A 20,574-nucleotide genomic window follows, 5' to 3' on the forward strand; every position below is an offset into this window, starting at 1 on the left:
AAAAGAAGCAAATCAATAAATACATTTAATTAAAAATAACTTTTTATTAAAGCACATTTCACTACATTAGATACTGATAAATATAGCTTGGTTTGGTTCCGTCCCAAGCAAAATGACGTAACCTATTCAAGTGATGTTCAATTATGCAAAATCAGCAGTAGCATAGATGTGAATATAAAAAAAAGTAAACTCGTTTCCTTTCCTTAAACAATTTTAATAAGATTTTAAATTTTAACTCTGCACTGTAATTTTTAACTCTTTTTACATTTTTACTTTATTTATTTCAATAAATTTCATTTGAATAATTTTTATTTTAACATATGTTCAGATAATAATTCCAGTGATTTTTTTTTTTTTTAAATGTTCTATTTTAATGTTTCTTTTCTTTCTTCTGTCATGATGCTTTTGATGTCTTGTGTGAAGCACTTTGAATTGCCTTGTTGTTGAAATGTGCTATATAAATAAACTTGCCTTGCCTTTTTCAGTTTGAGAGTCTGACCAAATAGGCCTATTCCATTATTTTCTCAAGGAAACAGATTTACCAGATAAAGTTAAATGCTGATGTAGGCCTATACGTTTTTATTTTTTAGCTTAGAGATACATTTCTTTTTTCTTCGTTTCAATGTATTTTTTAATTTTGACTGACCGTATATTTAAAACGGTCTTTGAGGATATATTTCTAAATGTATACACCAGACGGTAGTATTTCATTTTCCTTTAATATTTTATTAGCGTTTCCAAATGAATGATTTTTATTCGTAATGATGTAATTCAGAGGTGCTCAAACTATGGTAGGCGTACCACCGGTGGTACGTGGGCTCCCTGTGGTGGTACGCAAAGGAATCGCCACAATATTAAAAAAAAAAAACGTTGAGCATAAATAGACAACTTTTGTTGTTGTTGTGGTGGTGGTACTCTTATCTCATCTGTCTTGTATCTATTGGGTTGTATTTATATCAAATGTGTTTCCCCCTCTAAATAAATCTAGTTTTTGCAACAAACAACTTTAATCTGCTCAATTTATGCTCGCAAGAGCAGAGACATAAACACCAGGAGTACGCCTCGCGTTTTGAAAAGTTCCATTCGATATTCAGTTATTTATAGGAGTTCAGTACTGAATCAACAAAAAGCAGCTGTAGGCCCACATTAACATATATTCTGTTATTTATTGGAGTTCAGAACAGAATCAGCTTCAAGCAGCTGTACATTTCCTTTTTTAAAACGGAGCTCGGAGAAGCTTCAGTTCTGATACATTTACAAGAGTGTACAGACAGTGGACCTTATCGCTCCCCCTCTCTCTTGCTCTGAAGCCCAACGTCGGGATCTAACGTCAGCCCAACGTCGGGATCTGACGTCAGCCCAACGTCGGGGTCTGACGCGAATCCAATGTCGGGATCTGACCTCAGCCCAACGTCGGGGTCTGACGTGAATCCAACGTCGGGATCTGACCTCAGCCCAACGTCTGGATCTGACGTCAGCCCAACGTCGGGGTCTGACGTCAGCCCAACGTCGGGGTCTGACGTGAATCCAACGTCGGGATCTGACCTCAGCCCAACGTCGGGGTCTGACGTCAGCCCAACGTCGGGATCTGACCTCAGCCCAACGTCGGGGTCTGACGTCAGCCCAACGTCGGGATCTGACCTCAGCCCAACGTCGGGGTCTGACGTGAATCCAACGTTGGGATCTGACCTCAGCCCAACGTCTGGATCTGACGTCAGCCCAACGTCGAGATATGAAGTGAATCCAACGTCGGGATCTGACGTCAGCCCAACGTCTGGATCTGACGTCAACCCAACGTCTGGATCTGACCTCAGCCCAACGTCTGGATCTGACGTCAACCCAACGTCGGGATCTGACGTCAGCCCAACGTCTGGATCTGACGTCAACCCAACGTCGGGATCTGACGTCAGCCCAACGTCTGGATCTGACGTCAACCCAACGTCTGGATCTGACCTCAGCCCAACGTCTGGATCTGACGTCAACCCAACGTCTGGATCTGACCTCAGCCCAACGTCTGGATCTGACGTCAACCCAACGTCGGGATCTGACCTCAGCCCAACGTCTGGATCTGACCTCAGCCCAACGTCCGGATCTGACCTCAGCCCAACGTCTGGATCTGACGTCAGCCCAACGTCGGGGTCTGACGTGAATCCAACGTCAGGATCTGACCTCAGCCCAACGTCGGGGTCTGACGTCAGCCCAACGTCGGGATCTGACCTCAGCCCAACGTCGGGGTCTGACGTGAATCCAACGTTGGGATCTGACCTCAGCCCAACGTCTGGATCTGACGTCAGCCCAACGTCGAGATATGAAGTGAATCCAACGTCGGGATCTGACGTCAGCCCAACGTCTGGATCTGACGTCAACCCAACGTCTGGATCTGACCTCAGCCCAACGTCTGGATCTGACGTCAGCCCAACGTCTGGATCTGACGTCAACCCAACGTCGGGATCTGACCTCAGCCCAACGTCTGGATCTGACGTCAACCCAACGTCGGGATCTGACCTCAGCCCAACGTCTGGATCTGACGTCAGCCCAACGTCTGGATCTGACGTCAACCCAACGTCTGGATCTGACCTCAGCCCAACGTCTGGATCTGACGTCAACCCAACGTCGGGATCTGACCTCAGCCCAACGTCCGGATCTGACCTCAGCCCAACGTCCGGATCTGACGTCAGCCCAACGTCCGGATCTGACGTCAGCCCAACGTCGAGATATGAAGTGAATCCAACGACGGGATCTGACCTCAGCCCAACGTCTGGATCTGACGTCATGAAAACATTAATTTTGAAGGATGTCACTTGGACATCAATAGTGAACGTTTAAAAGACGATCAAAAACGACGTCTCTTTAACATTCAGTATCGACGTCTACAGGACTGCCTTATATGGTTTGGATTGAACGTTTTTGTGAACGTTTCATTCATTCATTTCATTCTGAACCAAGGGAAGGTGTCCTTTAATTCATATCACATGAAATATGTTGCACTTCACATTTTGTGTGTATTGACAATAATAATGGTTATGATGATGTAACTGCATGTTAGTAAATTATCAACACACACAATGAGGAGACAAAACTAACACTTAAGCTAAAAACATTTTTAAAAGAATACATTTCTCGATTTTCACTTTAAAAATACGATTATATACAGCCTAACAGAATTTTAAAAAACTCACACAGACTGATAGTGGATGCAAGCTTTTATTTGAGGCGATGGCAGTGGCAAGGTTTGAACAATCTAAAAAATGTTTTTATTTTAGGCCATCCAGAAAAAATGTTTAAATACAGAGGCTGTTTTTTTTTCTCGTTTGATATGTCCATTGCTTAAATACAGTTTGTTTTATCTGAAACTGAACATATTGTAAGCTGTATGTGCTTTTAAAGCACAGAAACATCATTTCAGAATGAATTCATAATTTTGTTAAAATATTTATTTAAACAGATGCAATAATGTCACACAAAGTTTAAAGCTCTTAAATTGTATTCAGTATACTATTCATAAAATGTAAAGGTGTTTTTTTTTTTACATGTGCAATGCTGTATTTTTATAACATGATCATAAGACAATTTAGATTTTTTCATTCTGATATTGATGGTAAAATGATTTATTATGGCTGGGTTACATAAACCCCACCCTTTAAGTACAGTTGCTATGTCTGTTGGGACAAACAGCAGATTATGTGAAATAAAATGAAACAGTGGCAGACTCACCATTTGCAGATATATGCTTTACTTTGTTAGACAGGTGGACAAGAGCTGGCCTCCCATTTCAGGTGTTGGCCGTCTAAAAGTTTATTAGAAAGTAAGCTAATAAATACTTCATGAATATGTTGAAAAAGCTGTATCCAACACTGATTTTTCAAAAGAAAGGTGTCTACATCTATGATATTGGATAAAGATCATGCTAAAGCTAACATGTCGCAGGTTAAAAAGTTGGCATTTAAGTAAAAGGCATTCATGTTTTTTTTTTTACAGTTTATTATAGCCATATTAGCTAGTCCTAGAAAAACTAGCATGATCAGAGAAATGTCAAACCAGAAAATAATTTTGTTCTTTGACATTAAAAAATTACATTTGTTTATTCTCAAACAGTGACCTATGTTTTTGTAATCAATGTATTTCAATATCTAACGCTATTTCTAGAAATATTTGTTTTTCTTCAATTTTTAACTTCCCTGCTTTCATTAAAGACAACTTAACGTCTAGCTAGCTAGCTGACTAACTAGCATTTATGATATGCTAGGTGATCCTAGGATAGCCACTTTGTGAAGTAATTACAGACTGTATTAAAATAGACATAGCCATCAGATGTCATCCTTTTCTCAAATATATTTTTGTAGCATTGCCATTATCGTATTTGGACATATTTCTTTCTGTTTTGTAAAATAATGGCGATTCCCCCGATGCTAGTTCTTGGTAGCTAAACTTCACCATTGCTCTTCAGAGGAAGGGGTTTACAATAGTCAACAGTCATAAAGTTTAGGATCTTATTTTAGGATAGAAAAAGGGCATTTTAACTGGATTAGCAGTATTGGTTGGAGCACTGTATGTGTTCATAAACATTAGTATCCTAACTTACATAGGGAAATATTTTTTGTAAAAAATAAATACATAAATAACTTTTTTTTCTCTCAGAGAAATCAAAGTTTGTGCTCAGAATCTAAACATTTGACTGTTTTTCTCACACAGTGCATTTACAGATAAACAGATATTCTGTGTTATTGTCAGGCAGTATTACTTCAGGTTTAAGATACATGTCACATTCATTCTACAACAAATGCCATTAATACTAAAGTTCAGCAATTCAGTACAAGTATACTGTGTGAGAATTAGGCTGAAGCTGATAGTTGGATATTCAGAACTGAAGCACACTGCGGTCCAGTTTGTAAAGTGGATGTAGATCTTTTCAGCCTCTCAGGACTCGTTTACAATAAGATCAGACTGGTCTGTGCTTTAAAACTCATGCCTGTGATACATGTCGGGGTCGTAGTATTTGGTGACCACGACTCTGTTGGCAAACTTTCGGCCGGTGAGAGCCTGCATGGCTTTCTGACAGTCTGCAGCGGAAACATACTCAACGAAGATCTGGAAAGAAGATCAGGTCAGACAAGTGTTTAAAGGTATGAAGCACAAGGAGGGCTGGAGGGCTACATTTTATTTTCTTTAAATGTAAGTTAAGTTCTGATGTCCTCACACACAAACCTGAGTTCTAACATGCCAGAACCAGACAGATAGAAAATTCTCACCTTCCCACAGCCAGGGACTTCCACACCGTCGACGGGTCGAGGAATCTCAATGGAGCGGACACTGCCATACTTGCAACACTCCTCTTTGATGTCTTCCAGGATCTCCTCATAGTCCTCATCCTCCACCAGCTCCTCGGGCATCACCATATTGAGGAGGCACAACACCTCCGTAGGCATGCCCGAGTTCTGCAGCATCTGCAGGCCAGGGACCTGTAGTGTCACTGGGGTCTCTATGATGGAGGTCTGCAGAGTCACACACGTCAGCTTAGAGTGGGATTTAATGCAGTAACTGTAGACAGACAGGACCAAGATCCAGACTCACAGCCTGTTCCTGATTCCAGATGTATTTGGCTTTTGTCTTTATTTAGTTGTGTTGTCTATATCTGAGGTATGTGCTTGTGCATGTATTCCAAACTTAATGAAAAATTAATGTAATTTTTTCTTGTGGTTTTTTTAAATATATTTTTTTGTTTTCTATATCAGACTTCTGTGAATTACCTGGATGTTGTTTTCAGAGGAAGTTACAGATGAAAAGCATTGGTACTCACAGGATTGGAGTTTTTAGCCCCCACACTCGCTCTTTGCACGATCAGCTTTTTGTCTCCTAGTTGCATCCCGTTGAGTCCAGCAACTGCCTACGAAAGTAAACACACAAACTCACAGTAACACATTAAAGCTAAACATCTCCAAACCTCGCACAAATAAACATGATACGCACCTGATCTGTGGCACAGACGTCAACGTATTCACAGAAGGCGTAGCCTTTGGACAGAGACGTAGCACTGTCCTTCACCAGATTGAACGCTTTGAGAGGCCCGAACGACATCAGGAGCTCCTTCACCTGCAGAGAGCAGTCGGACACAAACACCTTGGAGGGATAATAACAGTAAAAACAGTGAACAGGTTTTTAAACTACAGACTGATTCTAAATGTCACATCATTTATATAAATAACATGAAAGTGTGTCAATCAAACTGGATTTTAAGATGCTTCATTTTTATGTTGAATCATGGTATTAGGAAAAGAAGAGACAGCCGAGTAAAATCTAGTTTGAAGTTTCAAGAATTCTGCTGATGTGGACCTAAGCTACAGGACAATAACTTTTTAGACACAGATATACCACAGCCAAATAATTAGCAAAAGTAGAAATATTCTCTTCTGACAAACACAGCAATATAATAAAAAAAAGAAAACTATCTCCATTTTGTTAACTGTATTTCACTTTTATCATAAAAATAACTAAAGCATATGTTTCTTACCCTTATATTACAGCTGAATGAACCACCACCATCAACAACACAACAACCACACCCTGTTTTCTGAATGATCAAGCCTAAAGGACCCTTAACGCGCTCCAAAGCATAATGGGAAAAAAGAGCAGCCAGAGGAGGCAGCGGGCTGTAGGAGTGTGTCCCTGTTAGGACAGGATGTCTTACTTGCCTTGTGTTACATGTTGGCATGGCAGCAGTAGATGAGAACTACTGAACAAACTATGAGCGCAGACTTAACGATCTTACGGCCCCTAGCTGGGGACAAAGTGGGGGAACAAAAATGAAAGATCTGTGAGTATCAATGCAGCACCAGAGACTGCAAGAATTCAAAATAGAAATAAAAAAAATACGTCAGTGAATGATAAAAATTTAATGAATATAATATACATCAGTGTTCAGGTGCTCTGTGAAGTTATAAATGTAACAGAATGACAGTTTTGATTTGATGAGAATATAAACAGACCTGCTGTCCTGACAGCAGAGATAGATGTGGATCTGATTGATAAAATAAATAAATTAGTTGATTAATTTCTCCTTTAAAGTCTGGCACTCAGTAGTGATGGTGTTTATTAGCAAACATTCACTCTGACTTTTTGTATTCTTCAAGAAAAAATACACTTTGGGACACCTTTAGTTTATTAATTTATTTCCCTTTTTAAATCTACTTTGGGCGTGACAGTTTTTTTTTTTTTTACTCAGCCACTTTCCCTCTACCAGTCTGATTCTATTTGGTATCCCATAATGCCTTTCCGCAACCACCAATAGAGACAAAAAATGATTATCTAGGTACTATCAATCAGCCTGTGATGTGAATATTCTTGACTTTTCTTACCTTTCTTTAGTCAGAATGCTGAACATGAGAAAGGTATTTCCAGTAAGAGCCACAAAGAGTTCTTCAAATATTTATGTACGATTAACAAAATAAGATGATTCATGTTTGATTTGACTTTAATCAAAACAAGAGTTTTTTTTCTATAAAGCTGAATCACTTGCAGAAGTTGTCAACTGTGATTAAAAATGCCTAAAAGACAGAAAGAAAACATAACCAACATGAACTGATTTTATACTGTGTAGTGATCGTTGTTTTGTTTTTCTAGTTTATGTTTCTAATAAAGATTAAGTTCTCATTGAATTTATTTTTGGTCTTTTCTGCACACATTACTTAGATTATTACTGTCTAAATAAAGAAATGTCAAAAACAGATTTTGTGCATGTTTAAAATGTGACAAACACCTGGGGGTGGTAAGGGTAAAGGGAAAAGGAGGACACATGAGATCACCTGTCGAATGAGTTTTCAGGTAAATACCTGGTCATCGTTCAGATAGTTTGGCAGACCTCCGATGAACAGTTTGTGAGGAGAATCCGGGACGACAGTGGAGACCACTCCTACACACAGTAACAAATATTTTCAGATTGTATAGAACTGAAGGTGCAGAGCTGGGCACACGCCTGTTAATCCGTTAAATACTAACAGGATTAACTGATTAACCAACATTAAAGTTAACTTCTTTGTTAATGGATCAATGGTTAACAGAGTTACATTTTTTAATTAACGGTGCCCACCAATTATATAACTACGTCGCTCACACACGTGTCAGAAACTCACCTGGGACGTGGAAGGCGGGCTGCTCTGAGATTCCAGGTAAAGGTCGGTAGTCGTGAGGTCGTCTGATCTTTAGCGACTGACCCTGAAAAATGATTCCGTCGAAGGCCATCGCCTGCGTCGTCTCGTCTACAGAACGAAACTGAAGAGACCAAATTATCTGCTGCAGAGCGTCGACATAAAAACACCATGTCAACTTATGAAAATAATAATTCTACTAATAAAATAAGTGAAAAGTAGAAAAAGAGGACATGACTCTGCAGCTGGACTTGAAAATCTTAAGCGGTACCTGCGAGTTACTATTAGGGACTGTTAAACAGTTAATCGTCTCAGATGAGAAAATAAAAGAAACACATGTTTGAGCAGAGGTTATAATCCGGGCCTGCTGATAGGCTATGCTAAGATAACTAGCTGCAGCTTCATATCCAACAGGTTAACATGAGAGTGTAGGAACTGTCTCATTTAACTCTGAGAGAGAATACACCTTACAGATTAGACCTCTGCAACAACCACAGCTCGTTCTGAAGTTGAAAGAAGAATAACAACTTCCTCTGATCTTTCTTATGTTTCAGCATGGATATATGGAACACTGTTGAGTACAAACCTCCAGGAAAGCAAAGTTTTTGTCCTGGTTGATCTGCACAGCGAGCACAGGGTTACTGGGAGCCTGTGAGAGTCCGGCTAGTCTCATCTGAGCGTTGAAGAACTCAGCCATGGACTCCTGAGGAGGAAACAGACAAGATTATTGGAAACTCTGCAGCATCGACAGATAAACAGAAGAAAAAAAAAACAACACTCTACCTCCGTCACTCCAAAGGGAATATTTCCCACATATAGCCGTCGGGCCTGTCTTGTCATCTGACTGCCAACGATGGGAACCTGTGTGGGAGCTGCAGACAAGCCGGTGGTGGTAGATGTGGCCAGAAGAGCGATTGTTGGAATCTGACCGGCCGCTAAGAAGAGAGGCAAATGAGGATCTAAATCTCGAGTAACCACTGATTTGTTTTTAAAACGATTCTTTTTCTCATCACGCCTGTATCTGTTCAGCAGTGTGACACTCCTGTATGTGTAAACCAGACTGACTGTAACACGCCTGTATCAGTGGAGCAGTCTGACTCTTACACTCCTGTTGTGTGGGCAGCAGACTGACTCGTGCACTCTTGAATGTGTCCACCAGAATGACTTTAACACTCCTGCCTCTGTGCAGCTGTGACTCATGCTGGTACCTTGCATAGCTTTATACTGCAGCGGTGTGATGTGTTCAAAGCCAGGAGGAGGAACGTCCCAGTATTTGCACGTTCTTTTCTTCCTTGTTCTCCTGGGAGAGTGGCTGAACGCAGAGGGACAACATAATAAAGGCCTTCACAAAGTACATGCAGTGTATTTTCAAACTGAAAGCCAGCTCTGATACCATACAGACCTGTGCTTCTTGTGGTCCCTGGAGGAGCTCCGGCGGTCGCGGCTCTTGCGTTCTCGGCTGCGGCTCCTCTTCTCTCGACTGCGGCTCCCTCGCTCTTTGCTCCAGCTGCGATGTTTGTCTCCTCGGCCTGGAGATCCACTGCGACTCCTCTTTTTATGTCGTTCTCTTTCTCTCTCTGCGTGGACAGCAGGAAGCCATTATAAGGGGCTTTTCTTTTGAAAAATATATCTCTATACATCCTTTCCTTGTTAATTTATAACTTCAATCTTAGAAAATGAATAATAATTAATTATAATTTATATTTAACTTCTCCTAAATGTAATGGACTTTAACTTTTGGAAAAGTATCTTTACATCATAATGCTGTAGTGAAGGATGTGAGAACTCTTCTGGCACTGACTTGAATATCCACGGAGAAGCTCTGCTCTAATAAAAGGTCAGATTTCGGTGTTTTGTCGCTTTGGGTATCTTTAGTTTGTTTTTGCATCTGGGATCATTATGTGTTTAACATACGCAACAACTTCCAAGGTCAATCTTTGCCAACGAGAGTTATACATTGCACATTTCTATTTATCATTTTACTGAGAATTATTTTCTCAACAATGGACTGATTTTTTTTTTTTTTTGCAAATAAAAAAACTATGAAAAATAGGACATTTAATCACATAAAACAAGTAAATCAGTATTACATTTGATAACTTGGAAAAGGGGGAAAAAATTTTTTTTGCTTAAAAATCATGGAAAATTCTAATGTTTTACAAGTTGTAGGCTATTAGTTTCAGATCATTTGGGATTTTCCACAAGTTAATTTATTTACTTGGTTATTGTCATGAATGTAAATGATTGTGGCTGTATGAATTATGATAGAAAAACATTTATGAAGTGGGTGATGTCAAATATTATCATTATTTCATAACAAGAAAGTTTAAAGAGTTTGTATGAACTTATCTATAATGTAATAAAGATACTCATAATTGACGACGAGCTGAAAACCAAATTATAATAATTCAAATTGTCACATAAAGTCATTTGTACCCACGTATATCTCTGTAAAGTGGAAAACAATATCAAAGATATTTTAATGGGATTTGTAAAGGCAGGTGAGTTCACTATGAGGTCTCAGGTAACCACAGCTGTATGAAACCTTTAACAGGATGAGATCAATGCAGCATGAAGCTCCGTGCTAAACATGTTTACGTGACAAAAGGGCAACAAGCAGGGCCATTTATTGGAAACTTAAGAGGCTGTCAGGACGGGATCTTCATTCATAAAACACTGGAGGAGCTAATGTTACGCACTATGCTAGCTTGAAGATCAAACAGGGACAGGCTGCTGATACTCACCCTGTCGGTTTTCACTCAGCTGTTTCTCAAACTCCTCAAAATCAGACATTTCAACGATTTTCTGTGACGCTCAAGAATATATTGGTCTGTCTGTTCTGGTGGGCTTGATAAAAACCAGATCGGTTCGCTGTGTCAGTGCAGCAAACACCTCTGAAGTCTGTCACTGAAGGTAATCAAAACACACTACGTCCGGTTACATTTCAGAATAAAACTACTGCTCACCATGTTTATTTTTTCTAGTTTGAGAAACATAAATAATGGGAAGGTGGTATTTTTTTAAATACATCTCTGTCTTTCTTCTATTGCAGAGGGACCAATATTTTGAATTATCCTGATGTACCTGAAATTACAAAAGCCCTAAAAGGCAAGCACCTCTAGGTGGGCGGTGGTGTTGTGTTTGTGCACTGTTGCCTCACAGCCTGAGGGTTCTGGGTTCAAGCCCCAGCTCAGGTTTCCTCTGTGGAGCTAGAATGTTCTTTCTCCCGCAGGAGTGTGGACCATGATTTTGAACGTTACTGAAAAGAGCATAAACCTAAGAAAGCAAACTGTCTGTCTGTCTGCCTGCCTGTCTGTCTGTCTGTCTGTATGTCTGTCTGTCTGTATGTCTGTCTGTCTGTCTGTATGTCTGTCTGTCTGTATGTCTGTATGTCTGTCTGTCTGTCTGTATGTCTGTATGTCTGTATGTCTGTCTGTCTGTCTGTATGTATGTCTGTCTGTCTGTCTGTCTGCCTGTATGTCTGTATGTCTGTCTGTCTGTCTGTATGTCTGTCTGTCTGTCTGTCTGTCTGTATGTCTGTATGTCTGTCTGTCTGTCTGTCTGTCTGTCTGTCTGTCTGTCTGTTTGTATGTCTGTCTGTCTGTCTGTCTGTCTGTATGTCTGTCTGTCTGTCTGCCTGCCTGTCTGTATGTCTGTCTGCCTGCATGCATGTCTGTCTGTATGTCTGTCTGTCTGTCTGTATGTCTGTCTGTCTGTCTGTATGTCTGTTTGTCTGTCTGTATGTCTGTCTGTCTGTCTGTATGTCTGTCTGTCTGTCTGTCTGTCTGTCTGCCTGCCTGCATGCATGTCTGCCTGCATGCATGTCTGTCTGCATGCATGTCTGTCTGCATGTCTGTCTGTCTGTCTGTCTGTCTGCATGCATGTCTGTCTGTCTGTCTGTCTGTCTGTCTGTCTGTCTGTCTGTCTGTCTATTTTTCTGAAAAAACATGATTAGAAGAAGAAATAAAAGAACAAAAAAAAAACTAGAACAACAAGAACAACACAATTCTCTCAACACATTTTGAATGTATGACTATAAAAAAGCCTGCTTTATTCTTAAATGTTTGTGTGGGCCTAATTGATCTTCCTAGTATGGTATACAGCTCTGAATGAAAGTGGCCACTGTAGAACTTTGTGGCCCACCCCGGTCATGACATGACATGTGTACAACATACATGGAGAATAACACACTCAGCTGTGCTGCTATTAAAAGAGCTCAAATCCCCAAGTATTTCTGTGTCAGGGGGCGTCTGTCATGTTGGAGGAGCTCTGAGAGCGAGCTGCTGACGCTGCAGTTCCTCAAAGGACAGAAACCCAGAGTCCAGAACACCTACAAACTGCTGAGACACAGTAAGTGTTTCTTTTCATTTGCTGAAACCTGGAGGTCAGTTAATAGAGTCCTAGTCTGAATGAGGCGACAGGAGAGACATCTTTAAACGACTCTTCTTTGTTTCTGATTCTGAACAGCTGCAGCGGGGAATACGTTCTTATTTTCCTCTTCAGTGTTTGATTGACTTTATGAATGTCTTGGCTTTAAGGTTGAATTATATGGCGTGTTCTCCGTCCTCTGAGCCTTTGTGACGGATACATGATCTATTTGTAGAACAGTTTATATTTAGAAGTTGTTCCTTGACAAACAGCCAGTGCTTGTGTGGTAAACCAACAACTCAAAAAAAGCCTGAAGGACAATTTACAGAATAGGAGTGCAACGTTTGAAATGTTACAACTGTTCTTATTGAGTTTGTCACTGATTTAGTAGCTTATTGTAGAGATATTTTCTCCATGTAATAATGAAAACATGGCTCATTTCTGTGGGGTTGCTGTGTGTCTCGTTGTCTTTTGGATTTTGTTCTAATCTCCTGAAGGTTGTTCTGCTCTCCTTTGTGATCATTTTGCATGACGTTGTTGTTGTGTCTCCTTGTGGTTATGTTTATGTTCTTGGTTTGTTTTTGATTATTTTAATTTTTGCCTCCAAGTAGTTTCTTCATCTGTTTTTGGTTGTTCTGTCTCTTTGTGTTGATTCTTTCTGTTGGTATTTGAATCTGTTTGTGCTACTTTTAGGATTATTGCATCTCTTTGATGCCATGCTGCTTCTCTTCATTGTTTTGTGTCCAGTCGTTTTCTGTATGTAGATTTTATTATATTCATATTCATTTTGAAACTAGAGATGCTATTAGGGTCACCTGACCACCTGACCTCCGTGTGTACAGTTAGCCTATCTATGAGATGTTTTCCCTTCATTATTCAAACCAGACGGGTTTATGAATTTGTCTTTACTAAATGTTTTTTTATTATTTGACTGTTTTTACAATGACAAGATATCAGGTCAAACAAATATGTTGCCTTAAACTATAAATTCAAATTCAAAATTCCCAAAAGAGTGTTTTAAACCCATAAACGTATTTTGATAAAAGTGATTTTATTTGAGAATGTGATTTCTCCACATGACATATTCTCTCTGTCACTTACATGTATTTTATATTCTCTCATTTAGAGACATCACTGATGTGATGTTTATCATACTATTTCAGTTCTGATGTAAGAACATGGTTAAAATGTCTTCTCTGTTTTGATTCCAGAGATTAGCTCTTGATTTAAAATGGTTGTAGAGGGTGAGATGGAGTCCAATATTACGGAGCCGGAGAGCTTCTGGGTATGAAACGCTCCTTTTTTTTTTTTAAATTTAGACGCCATCCCATCTCATCTGCATCATCAGAAATAATATTTCATTTTGAAAGTATGTTTCAATATTTGAACATGCTTCAATGAGAAAAAAAACGTGTTAGCTAACCTTATAGCCTCCATTACCACCTCAATATTAGAAATTGTTTAATATTTTGGATTCCTTGTTGTTGTTTTTTTTCACAATATATAGATTAACCGACTGGTGCCACTTTCACATCTGTGCAGTAAAGATGAATCAGCAGTCATAAGACAGTTGGTGTAGCATAAAGACTAGAAACAGAGGGGCAACAGCTAGCCAACCTTTTCCAAAGTGACAAATTTCCAATTGTGAAAATGAAATTTTAGGATTCTGGTGCAGGATTTCGAAAGATTTATTCAGAGCCAAGCTAGATGTTTCCCCCCACTTCAAGTCTTTGCACTAAACTAAGTTAGACTAAGCTACTCACACCAGCTGCTTCATTTAATATGAACATCCGTATGTTCCTTTAAGAATTTGTGAAAGGAAAAATATAAATGTGTATGCAAATTTTCCAGGACATCCTGCAGGAGATGGACCCGGTGTGGACCACCACGGTCCTGCTAGTACCATGTGTGGTGGTGCTCACAGCTGGATTTTTCTACCTGTACGGTGTGGTGATGGGCCTGCTGTCCAAAACATCAGTACGCAACAAGGTGGTGGTTATCTCTGATTCTCTGTCTGGGCTGGGAAAAGGTAACATAAAAATGATGAAAGAAATCTGAAATCCTCTTAAAAGTACTTGACCTAATACATTTAAAGCTGTTGTCAACTTTGTTTTGAAGAATGTGCAGGCGTGTTTCACAGAGGGGGGGCTCGGCTGATCCTCTGTGGGAAAAGTTGGGACAAACTTGAAGAACTTGCAGATGATTTGGCAAATGCCTCAGACCCGACTTTAGTGAGTACAAGAATAATTAAAAGCTGCAATAAATAGATTCATAAGTACCTCTAACAGTTATTCCTCCACAGACGTTTCCTCCTAAACTGGTGCTGCTGGATTTTGGAGACATGGACAGCATGCATGAGGCTATCCAGGAGATCCTTGAGTGTTACGGCTGCCTGGATATCCTCATTCTCAACAGCAGCATGAAGGTTAAAGCCCCAGCTCAGACTGTGTCTCTGCAGATGGACAAATTGCTCATGGACAACAACTACTTTGGACCAGCCACGCTCGCTAAAGGTATATGATACAAACACATAAACCAGATTTCAGTGTGTAACAATCACTTCTTCTTTTTATCATAATGTGTGTTTTAGGTGTGTTTGTTGAACATTTGTCTGTCAAAAGTGTTAGACAATATGTTCAGTATGTTAAACAATTCCTTTTTTTCTAAATTTATTTTGGGCTCTTACCTTTTTTTCGATAGAACAGTGGATACAGTAAGAAATCAGGAGAGAGAGAGAGAGAGAGAGAGAGAGAGAGAGAGTGGGGAATGACATGCAGGGAGCCACAGGTCGGATTTGAACCTATAGGCCACCCGCTTGGAGGACTTTAGCCTCTGTACAATAGGCGCAACCTAACCACTAGGCCATCAGCGCCCCTGTTAAAAGAATTGGTATCAGGTGTTTTTGTACATTTGTGTTTCAGGTGTGCTGCCGTCGATGATCTCCAGGAGAACTGGTCACCTGCTGCTGGTCAACAGCATCCAGGGGAAACTAGCTGTTCCATTTCGCACCGCATGTGAGTGCAGAGTTTTTATTCATTCTCATGTTCTCTAATAAAAATCAAATCGATTCTGACACTTTGTTATCATTTCTTCGGGCCTGGTAGTGTTTACTGCGACTGTGTTTTAAATAATTTAAAGATTTTTAGCATCTCCAGTAGCATGGATGGATCAGTGTGGCACGTTGTTCGACTGAAATGTCTCCAAGACACCTGATCTTTTCTCATAAAACTTACTGTACCGACATTCATAGTCACCAGAAGATTAACCCTTGTCACACGCTGACTTTTAAAGTATCTAAACACATGTTCCCTAGAGAAGGAAGCATAGTGAGTTTGATGATCCTCTGACATATTTTCTAGGAAGAGGTAAACATTTGTAAACTGCATTGCCATGAAATCTGGATCAGAAAATCTTGTTCCCCAGGAGACTTGCCCTGAAATATGGATTTGGATGAATATGGTGGCTTATTTCTTTATTTAGAAGTATAAATTGTTAAAAGTTACTTAAACATCTCAACGTCTCCTTGATGTATTTGTAGGCAAAATTAGGTATAAATTTCAATGTTTGCCAGAGGATAAATTTGATGATTTTTTGAAAGGATGACTTTACCTCTAGCGTCCCCCTGAGGTGGACATTGTAGGTTAAAAGCTCAACTATGTGCCTTAAAGTTTATCACAATGTTTGTGTTCCAAAAATGAAGAACCCTACTGAATAGACTGACATTTTATTTTGAGGCCAAAACAAGTTGACTCTTTTTTTTTTACTTTTCCATTGAAACTCTTCATCATCCACCAATGGGTCACTCACCCCAGTTTCCTACTTATCAACTGTACTCCACAAAAAAAGGCATTAAAAACAACAACAACAGCAAAAGAAATCCTAAAAACATACATGGTCTTCTGAATATTAGTCCTATTGACTTTATTCATCCCTTGACTTTTTCATCTTCAGCTTGTTGAATGGTTGAAATGTGTTGTTTACAGTGAAACTATTGGGTTTACCATTAAATGGCAACTGTAACCCTAACCCTAATATTTTGTGTATTTTTGCAGATGCAGCCTCTAAACATGCAGTCCAGGCGTTCTTTGACTGCCTGAGAGCTGAGGTGGAGGAGTACGGCATCTCTGTGAGCACCATCAACCACACCTTCATCAGTACCTCGGCCTCTGGAAACAGTGAAACCCCTTCCTCTAAATCCATCTTGTCATGTGAGTCAAATCAAACATTATTGTGTTGTTGGACGACAGTTCAACATTGGATACAAAAAAAATGACGGAGTGTCTCTCTCTCTTCACTGCTGCACACTAAAAATAAACAATAAAGATGTCAACTTTTGCTAAGTTTGAGGGTAGTTTGACTTAACTTCTAGATAAGTTCAACTTCTTTAATTTACCTGTTCTTTCTCTCCTCTCTCTGCAGTGCAGTAAATGTAAAATAAAGGTGTTCACTTTGAGATTAGATTAAGCCTATTTAGAAAAATGATAAACCTCTTGATGTTTATATCCACCTCTCCCTCTCTCTCTCTGCAGTCCTGTACACTAAGAAACCTCTAGGTGTTTCTCCAGAAGAGGCAGCGACCGAGATCATGAAGACTCTGAGTAACAAGAGCAAGGAGGTGCTGATTGCTCCCTCTCTCCCAAAGGTGGCACTCTACACCAGGTCCTTCTTTCCCAACGTCTTCTTCGCTGTGATGGCTGCAGGTGTAAACCATGCTGCTGCCTCTGAGAACATGTAGATCTGCAGCCATAAACTGTGATGACATGAGGAAAGAATGATGGTGAAACTCATCAGTCGTAATGTTGCTGTAGGTCTGAAGCTGCAAGCCAATTAAATAAGTATGACTAATCACATGTTTTGTCTTGTCTTGTCCTGCCATCAAATCATTTTGCTTCATTTAAACTCAGATGCTTAAGAAGACTGTGATCTAAAAAAAGAACATTTAATCTGCAGGTATGAACTTAATGTGATGGCATTAAAAGAAATCCTCATATGTTTAGTGATATGTTGATTTTTTAAAGTTCCTTCATTGGAATGAAATGTATTTTTATTTTAAGTGATTATCAGAGAAGAATAAACAGTAAAATAAAGACAATGTTGTACTTTTTCTTGTATTTTGGTGACTTTATTACATTAATATTACAAATAAAAGTCTTTGTAAAGTTTTTCTTTAATTCTTCTCTAGTCTCTTACTTTATATTTTAATATTTTTACATCATATTTACCGTTTAAATTTACTAATAGCCTACCACACGTGCGGAAAGAACAATTTCCAAATACAATATCAGCAAATTGGACTCAAATTAAAGAGACTGTTTTTTGGGTTTTTTTTAAGCAAATACCTAAATTATTTTTCATTTCTTAATCATTGATTATAAAAACATTTTAGTCTATTTGCAGTGTGGGTTGTTTGCTTGCTTCAGGCTAAGCTTTTGATTCCTTTTTGTCTATATGAATGCCAAAGCGTAGGGATCTTTTCAGGACCTTTCCTTATAATACAGAAAAAAGCATGAATGAAATAAAGATTTAATGTGAACAAAAACAACTTTAATATCGTCATGTAGCCTAATTAGAATTTGTACATCATGACATATGCTTATGCCTTTCAAAGCAATATTATTGTAGTTTCATATTGTTTCTACTTCCGTTTGTTATAAACTTCAGGTGAGGTCTGGTAAAAGGTCGTAACACGTTAATTATTGTCCTGAGTGGATTCGACGCCCCCTAGTGGACAGTTTATAAAAAACTACCACTACATACCGTTCAGTCTACGTGTCTTACTCTTTTCGTGTAAAAAAAAATGACTTCTAAACTCTTTTCCAGACTCACTCCTTTAGCTTTTAGATTCAGTGTATGTTCGCCCGTCTGTCGTTCGTTGAGCTCCGGTCAGAATTTAACGGTGGACCATGACCGACACAACCGACGCTTCACCGTGGCTCCGGGCAGAGAGACTGGTAAGCAGACAGGGCCGGCACTGACGCTCCGATGCTGGGGGAGATCCTGTAAGAGAGCCCGGCGAGCCGACGCGGCCTACTAGGACACATGTGATTGCTTTGAATAAGTTTCCTGTCTTTTATAATAACATGCTGTATTATTGTTGATCTCTGAACAAAACCTCATCTGAAATTTGCTATTCTTTACCTCTTCTTAAAAAAAAAACGCACTGCACACCTGACAGCTGTGAAGTCCGCAGGTTTCAGTCTTCAGGCTGTGAGGTGGAGATTGGCATTGGGTCTGTCAAACGGTTTTCAAAACTATACTTTGGCCATTTCATTTCTATCCATTGGCCTTTAAAATTGAACAAAAAATGATAATTTCCGTCTCTAATTTAATTCAATACCTGTTATCATGATTACGTATTTAAAGATATAGAAGAGTAATTTCTTTATTTTGGGGTTTTCATGTTAACCTTGCTTGCCCTGTGTCCCCTCAGGTTCACAGGAGGATCATGCTGTGCTGCACTACAGGTTCACCGGGGAACAAGAAGTGGATCTGATGTCAACATACGTACCTGAGATATTCAGGGGCCGAGGTGTTGCTGCTCTACTGTCACAGGTGAGTTTAACAAATACACATTCAATCCTATTTGTCGTTGTTGCTGCTGCTGTTAAACATTATTACTTAATGACTGTTTCATTAACAGGCTGCTCTGGACTTTGTTGTTGAAGAAAACCTGAAGGCTCATGTCTCTTGTTGGTACATAAAGAAGTACATCGAGGAGAACCCGGAGCATCATTATAAAGAGTGTATCCTCACCTGACTGCTGCTGCTGCCTGTCGGACCAGATTAAACTGGCTTTCTACCTCAAACCAACACAGCCTCGTGAACTTATCCGAACAGAAACCAGACTGGGACGTGAAGCTGCTCAATCTGAACTCTCTCACAGCTTCAAGGTTTTGAATGAGAGTTTGTCTACTTGAATTAGTGTCATTCATTCATTCATTCATTGTGAATATTCAGTGTGAGTTGGGACATGTAATTATGAAGGTAATCATAGTGTCTGCACACAAATCGACAAAGAAAAAATAAGAGTGTTCACTTAAAGCGCCACCAGAAAGCTGATTTCTTTACACAAATCATTTTATAAAGAATCTTTAGCTTTATTGGTCATCAGTCAGTTCCAAATGAGACCATCTTTTTTAACCACATTTTATACAACATCTTCAATTAATCTTCAAATTGAAATGTTGAGCCTGAGTGTGTCATGTGTTTTTTTCCAGTAGATGTCAGTGTGACTCTATCGCAGACATTTCATATATGATTTCTGTTCTCTCAGCGTTTGATTTAAAACTCAAATTCCAAACTATTGAACATCCATCACACCGTAAGAACCAATCGGAAAGAAAAAGCCGGAATACACCCAAACAGCTGCCGTTTCAAAGAAAGTGAGCTAGGGAACAAAAATGCAAATTCCTGATTTTAAAAAAAGGAAATAAAGGTTTATTTTGTAATCGTTGACAGATTTAAAGTGTTCAAATAAATGAACCTTCATTTGCCTGTGAGCAGCCCTAATCTTGATAAATGTCTTCAATTTAAAAAATATGTGAACCCATACAACAAATTCTGCACCATTAAAAGAGTAAAAAAAAATAATCTTCTTCCTACATTTTTGAACATCCTGTCAGACGTGTCTGTATGTTCACGTTCTGTAAATCTGCCAGCAGAGATGATCTTCTCATGAACCGACACAGAAAGAGCTCAGATAAATCTGCCCATCTGTTCCTCAGAGACCGCCTTGATTATAACACACACAGACACACGCACGCACACACACAGGATGTGCTTTTTGTTTCCTGGAGTCTCTCCCCACATGTCATAAAGGTAAACATGATGACGAGCAACGAGACGTCCATCAGGTGACCACAGCTGCACCACATTGCGGGCACTCCTCTTTGTGATCGTTAATTTGTGTTTCTGTGGTTTCCTTGTGTCTCTGCATTAAGTTTGTGTGTCTCTCTGTCGTCATCCTGTAATTGACTTTTAAGCTTGTTCGGTTTTGCATCCATCATGCTTTAGTGCAATCGTGTTTTCTCTGAAGCTATATTCACACAAGCACAAAACTCTAAAA

General features: G+C 39.5%; 3 protein-coding genes across 6 annotated transcripts; 2 read left to right on the top strand and 1 right to left on the bottom strand.

Annotated features, from left to right (window-relative positions):
* Positions 1 to 3,190: 3,190 nt before the first annotated feature.
* On the bottom strand, positions 3,191 to 11,054 carry LOC132995546 (splicing factor U2AF 65 kDa subunit-like). Of its 2 annotated transcripts, none has more exons than XM_061065572.1 (11): positions 10,886 to 11,054; positions 9,544 to 9,718; positions 9,350 to 9,453; positions 8,925 to 9,076; positions 8,728 to 8,844; positions 8,127 to 8,265; positions 7,827 to 7,906; positions 5,968 to 6,090; positions 5,798 to 5,884; positions 5,250 to 5,492; positions 3,191 to 5,088 (listed from the first exon to the last, which is right to left on the bottom strand). In XM_061065572.1, the coding sequence occupies exons 1-11, from the start codon at positions 10,932 to 10,934 to the stop codon at positions 4,957 to 4,959; spliced, it is 1,401 nt and encodes a 466-aa protein (XP_060921555.1). In that variant the 5' UTR covers positions 10,935 to 11,054; the 3' UTR covers positions 3,191 to 4,956. The 2 variants fall into 2 exon arrangements, with proteins under 2 accessions (XP_060921555.1, XP_060921554.1); XM_061065571.1 differs by having other exon boundaries at positions 5,968 to 6,117.
* Positions 11,055 to 12,340: 1,286 nt separating this feature from the next.
* LOC132995555 (dehydrogenase/reductase SDR family member 7C-B-like) lies at positions 12,341 to 17,415 on the top strand. Of its 2 annotated transcripts, XM_061065585.1 has the most exons (8): positions 12,425 to 12,491; positions 13,721 to 13,794; positions 14,361 to 14,538; positions 14,628 to 14,740; positions 14,812 to 15,022; positions 15,431 to 15,523; positions 16,562 to 16,717; positions 17,039 to 17,415. In XM_061065585.1, exons 2-8 carry the CDS (start codon positions 13,741 to 13,743, stop codon positions 17,242 to 17,244), a joined length of 1,011 nt encoding a protein of 336 aa, XP_060921568.1. In that variant the 5' UTR covers positions 12,425 to 12,491; positions 13,721 to 13,740; the 3' UTR covers positions 17,245 to 17,415. The 2 variants fall into 2 exon arrangements, with proteins under 2 accessions (XP_060921569.1, XP_060921568.1); XM_061065586.1 differs by lacking the exon at positions 13,721 to 13,794 and having other exon boundaries at positions 12,341 to 12,491.
* Positions 17,416 to 18,280: 865 nt separating this feature from the next.
* On the top strand, positions 18,281 to 19,423 carry LOC132995564 (protein NATD1-like). 2 transcript variants are annotated; one of them, XM_061065596.1, is made up of 3 exons: positions 18,281 to 18,508; positions 18,940 to 19,061; positions 19,150 to 19,423. In XM_061065596.1, exons 1-3 carry the CDS (start codon positions 18,307 to 18,309, stop codon positions 19,264 to 19,266), a joined length of 441 nt encoding a protein of 146 aa, XP_060921579.1. In that variant the 5' UTR covers positions 18,281 to 18,306; the 3' UTR covers positions 19,267 to 19,423. The 2 variants fall into 2 exon arrangements, with proteins under 2 accessions (XP_060921579.1, XP_060921580.1); XM_061065597.1 differs by having other exon boundaries at positions 18,281 to 18,460.
* The last annotated feature ends 1,151 nt before the right edge of the window (positions 19,424 to 20,574 follow it).

The sequence above is a fragment of the Labrus mixtus genome, chromosome 20 (genome assembly GCF_963584025.1).
Source record: "Labrus mixtus chromosome 20, fLabMix1.1, whole genome shotgun sequence".
Lineage (NCBI taxonomy): Eukaryota > Metazoa > Chordata > Actinopteri > Labriformes > Labridae > Labrus > Labrus mixtus.